Source organism: Amaranthus tricolor, chromosome 4 (genome assembly GCF_026212465.1).
Source record: "Amaranthus tricolor cultivar Red isolate AtriRed21 chromosome 4, ASM2621246v1, whole genome shotgun sequence".
NCBI classification, from domain to species: Eukaryota; Viridiplantae; Streptophyta; class Magnoliopsida; order Caryophyllales; family Amaranthaceae; genus Amaranthus; species Amaranthus tricolor.
Window position 1 is genome coordinate 18,284,647 of NC_080050.1, and position 4,706 is coordinate 18,289,352.

Sequence of the window (4,706 nt, forward strand, 5' to 3'; positions counted from 1 at the left end):
CATACAAAGTTGCACTTTCTGCCAGAATCTGCACAATACTATGTAAGTAGCAAAACAACCACCCGATTACACAACTCACGAAACACAACAAACCATTACAAACCTTGTCAAGCAAAGGCGCGTTTTCTTACTGTGCTTTATATGAGAAGAAAGAATAAGCTCTCTCGGAAAGGATCATTTCTAGCTGCAACCAAGTTTATAAGTTTTTTCATCTTCACAAAGAAGCATCAAAGTGTATTCATTAAAAAGCCACAAACTACCTTTGGTTGCTTTACACCTACAATAAGACCACATTCTGACAAGTTCTCAGATACTTCATACCCAAATTCTTCATAGAGGGTGTCATGGTAGATTCTCTTGGTAGATAGCTGAACAATTACCTGGGACACACCTGCTTTACCTTTCTCAATGTGAAGAAGTCAAGCGCAGTGAGCTGGTGTTAAAGGAGCCCGTGTTTCCCACTTGTTACAAGTCTCTAAAAGGATTCCAATAAATCCATTTCCGAGCATGTTGTCAGTGTCACTAAAAGTTACCTAAAGGTAAAACAAAAGCCTAGACAGATCAAATTCTCTACGAAGCATAAGTAGCTAATATTGAGAATTAGTAGCCAAAACTCTTGCAAGTACTATACTAATGCTCAGTATGGAAGTGAGCTCAGTAGCAAGGCCATTCTTGCATTGTTCTCACAGAAGGGAAAAAAACATAACTAAAGTTTCAATCAGCTTTGTGGAAATAAAAGCATTCACTTTTCATAGCCCAGCAATCTGTTTCCCTACTCAAACATACCGTGTGAAAAAAAGAAGATACGCCAATTTGAAAGCACTGTCTTAGCATCAATACAAAGATCCATACTTCACTAACCAGAAACTGACCATCAAAGCTATCTTAAGTTTTAACTGGTCGACCAGGTATATTAAAACTACAAGCACTCATATCAGTATAGATACTTTGCCTTGACTTGCCAACTGCAGTTAATCACAGCAAGCCAAACTACACTGGGGGTGCACAAGGCTCCCAAGTTTTTCCTACAACAGGTATATGGTAAATTGCTTAATGCATATTAGCCATTAACGCTACCAGTTAACAATAATCAATGAAACAGTTGTCAGACCTATTACTTCTCCAGGTTTAAATTATGTCAACTTTGTTTACACTTGTTTTCTAGTTGTTGACTAATAAAACGGGTTGTGAATTGGAAATCTCATTTTTCATATAAAACAGGTAGATTTGTACTTATTAAATCAACCTTAAACTTTATCTGTGTACTATATGCAAGCGAATTTCCTCCAAAGGTCAATCTTAAACGAACTTGATCAAATTTGTAACAATTTTCTTTGGGGTCATATGGAGGAATTGCAGAAGTCAGAAGATTGCAGAAGACTAGTAAGAAATGTAGATACTAGTAGTAATATATGATTGATTATAAAATCCAATTACAATGCTTCACCAACATACAAAATTCTCTGAATCTCAAAATCTGAAATATGTCCAAGTAATCTATCTTTTTTACTCCGTAATATTACTTATACTTACATTCAGGCCCTTCGTCATTCTCATTTGCTTCCACTGTTGTGATCATCATCCGATGTCTCAGGCTGCGCAAAATGCTTCTCAAACCAATACTGCTCAAACAAAAACTCCTCACGATCCTCAAAATATTTGTCAAACAAACTATCCTTCTCCATATTCAGTTCACCCTCAGTAAGATTATTGGCAAATAGCACTCTGTTAGTATCATCTATAGTCTCCTCAATCCATGGCAAATCATCAGGAGCACAAGTAGGGGAGACAAAGATATACCGATGGCTAAGAACGGATTGAAGTGCATCCAATTCGTCAAAATTGGTAACCGTGAACACATTGTACTTCTTCATTTCTTTCACAACCTCAACTGATTTATCCACCAACTCTTCAATCTGACCATCACCCTTCTCAATTTCCAAACGGATCTTCCGGAGCTGGCGCAAAAGACCCGTACTCGGGCTCGGAGGGGGAGAGTCCGACACAGGTTGAGTCTTACGTTCAGGGAGTTCCTTAACACCCTGAAAGTGCCTGATTATTTCAGGGAAAAAAAAAAGTGATTACGAATTGTACGGAATTATTTCATAGTACTGTGCAACTGTGGATATGAGACCCCGATTGAGAAGTATGAGAACAGATCTGAAGGTTTAGGAGTAAATTAACAAGAAATGATCGAACACGACGTCGTTTCTAAAATTCGTGAAAATAATTTTCATAAAATTGACATCACAGGCTGTCACTATCCGAAAACAGATGTCTTCATATTATTTTATGAAAAAATTCCAGGAATCCAGGATTATAAAACAGAAATAATTTTCGAAAAAAGAGAATGAAATTTGTAAATTAGTTTAAGGCAAAAATTATTCGGAACATATAATAAATGACATACGATAAAACGCATATTTACTTCGGAGTACACTATTAGATTATAAAATCATCCGGAAATAATAGGAAATTAACAACTCCAAACGTAAAATGAGAAATGTGAGTTAATTTAAAAGCGAAATATTCGGAAAAAAAAAATAGCACAAAATACTGAATTAAAGAAGCAAAAGGAAATTAGATGCAAATTGCAAACACAACATTCACTGAAGATACAATGGAATTAGAAGATATTGACAGATTAACACTTGAAAAAACAATAAAACATGCAACAGCAGATTGAAAGCACCAGAAAACATCAAAATCACAAAGAGGAGAGAGAGAAAAAGAGAAGAGCGCAAGATCTTCAGGGAGACCAGAGACAGAGAAGACAGAGTCAGCAAGCTTGAGATCAGCAGAGAGAATACTTCCGTCTTGCTCAGCCTCCCTCTTAGAGCTGTCAGTACGGCCAACAGCCTCAGCGCTTAACAGTTTAACAGATTAAAGGCGTCAATTAACAGACTAACGCTTCAGAAAAATGCAACAAGAAAAACAACAAAATCACAGCGAGAAGCAACGATATATTGAAAAAAAATGACAAAAAATCAGGAGTATGAAACTGAAATAATGCAAGGAAATTATTCGGAAAATCAAAGTATATACAGAGTATCACAAGTGGAAAAGGACATACTGCAAAAAGAAAAAAAAATTACTACACTATTTTGAGTCAGTAAAATTATCCGAAAATAATTGGAGATTAACAGCGAGATATGTGAGTTAATTAAAAAACGAATTTCTTGGAAAAAATCATAGCACAAAATAATCATGGAAAAGGCTAAAATGTAGTAATGAAAAATCAACGGAATAAGAAGATTACGGCATCAATTAACAGATTGACGCTTGAAAAAACATGCAATAGCATATTAATAACACCGGAAAACATCAAAATCACGAAAAGGAGAGAGAAGAGCGCTTACTGAGCAGCATCTTCAGGAAGATCAGAGACGGAGAAAACAGAGTCGCCGAGTTTAGGAACCTCTTGTCCAGCCTTCTTCGTGGAGCTGGTAGTACGGCCAACTTCCTCAGTGTAGAACTGAACAGCATCGTTCGCCTTAGGAGCTTCATTCAGGAGTTGTGGCTCGGCGTTCGGTGCTGCAGCAGCAGCTTCGTTCTTCTCATTACCGCTCGGAACCTCAGCCATCTCAGATGAGAGAGAAAAAGGAGCAAATTAAACCTTAACTCAAGGAGAGAGAAAGGAAGAAGAAGAAGAAAATGAAGAAAAAGGAGAGAGAAAATTGAAGAGCAGAAATATTAATGGATGAAGGAGAGAAGTGAGCTGAGGTCTAATTGTGGGTGGGTGGGTATTATATATAGAAGTTTAAAAAAGCGGGGTGGCGGGAACTTTGGCTTGTTCAGCAAGCTATGTGGCCAATGCGGGTATTGTTGATGATAGTTTCATAATGCATGCTCATGTTCAAGGCCTTACAGCTACAGCAGCATGCACATATATCAGCTAACATTAGCCTTAATGCATCATGAACCTCTTCGATCAGGTTGTTACAGCTCTTGAACAAACTCTACCACCTCATCACAAGCTCTAACATAATGTGCCAGCTAGACATTGCCACTAGTTTTTGGCTTAATTTACCAAATTTATCATTTGTGTGATTTACTAGTAGCTTTAGCTGTGGGCTTTGTCAATTTTGTTGAGGGTTATGGCTCTGTTTCTTTCTACTAAAGTTGCTCTGAATTGAATGACTTTGAACTGAACTGATTGACTCTGAATTGAACTGAAGTAACTTTCATTTAAGTCGAAAAACCTATATATATAAGTCATATGCATATAAAGTAGAGAAATTCCCAATGGTAACCCTATGCTTTTCAACATTTTCAACGGTAACTAGGTTGTTTTCAAAATTCCATGAATAACCATGATAAACAATTCATCTCCTAACCATAGCTTTTTAGAATTAAATTCAATCAATTAACGCTAATTATAACTTTAATTATGACAATAATCACAATTAATTAGGGTTCATTAGGGTTATTAGAGTAATTGATTGGGATTAGAGGTTGTAATTAGAGCTAATTTAACGATAAACTAAATTTAAGCTCAAAAAGCTACATTTGGGAAATAACTTATTTTCCATGATTATGATTGAAATTTTGAAAATCATATCATTACCATTGGGAATTTTCCTATAAAGTATATGGGTGGAAAGCAAAAAAAGAGCTTCCAATCTGCTGATGCTTGGTACAAACCACCATTTGAAGTAGCGAAAGTGAATACGGATGCTGCTGCTATTCATAGAGTCGAAGTGGCA

General features: G+C 36.4%; 1 protein-coding gene across 1 annotated transcript; it reads right to left on the bottom strand.

Annotated features, from left to right (window-relative positions):
* Positions 1 to 2,521: 2,521 nt before the first annotated feature.
* LOC130809716 (uncharacterized) lies at positions 2,522 to 4,147 on the bottom strand. Its single transcript, XM_057675488.1, has 2 exons — positions 3,360 to 4,147; positions 2,522 to 2,866 (listed from the first exon to the last, which is right to left on the bottom strand). The coding sequence occupies exons 1-2, from the start codon at positions 3,581 to 3,583 to the stop codon at positions 2,581 to 2,583; spliced, it is 510 nt and encodes a 169-aa protein (XP_057531471.1). The 5' UTR covers positions 3,584 to 4,147; the 3' UTR covers positions 2,522 to 2,580.
* Positions 4,148 to 4,706: the final 559 nt, after the last annotated feature.

Coding starts and splice junctions, on each gene's coding strand:
- LOC130809716 (XM_057675488.1), bottom strand. CDS start 3,583: ATGGCTGAGGTTCCGAGCGGTAATGAGAAGAACGAAGCTGCTGCTGCA. Junction 2,867..3,359: donor CTTCCTGAAGATGCTGCTCA/GTAAGCGCTCTT, acceptor TAAACTGTTAAG/CGCTGAGGCTGTTGGCCGTA.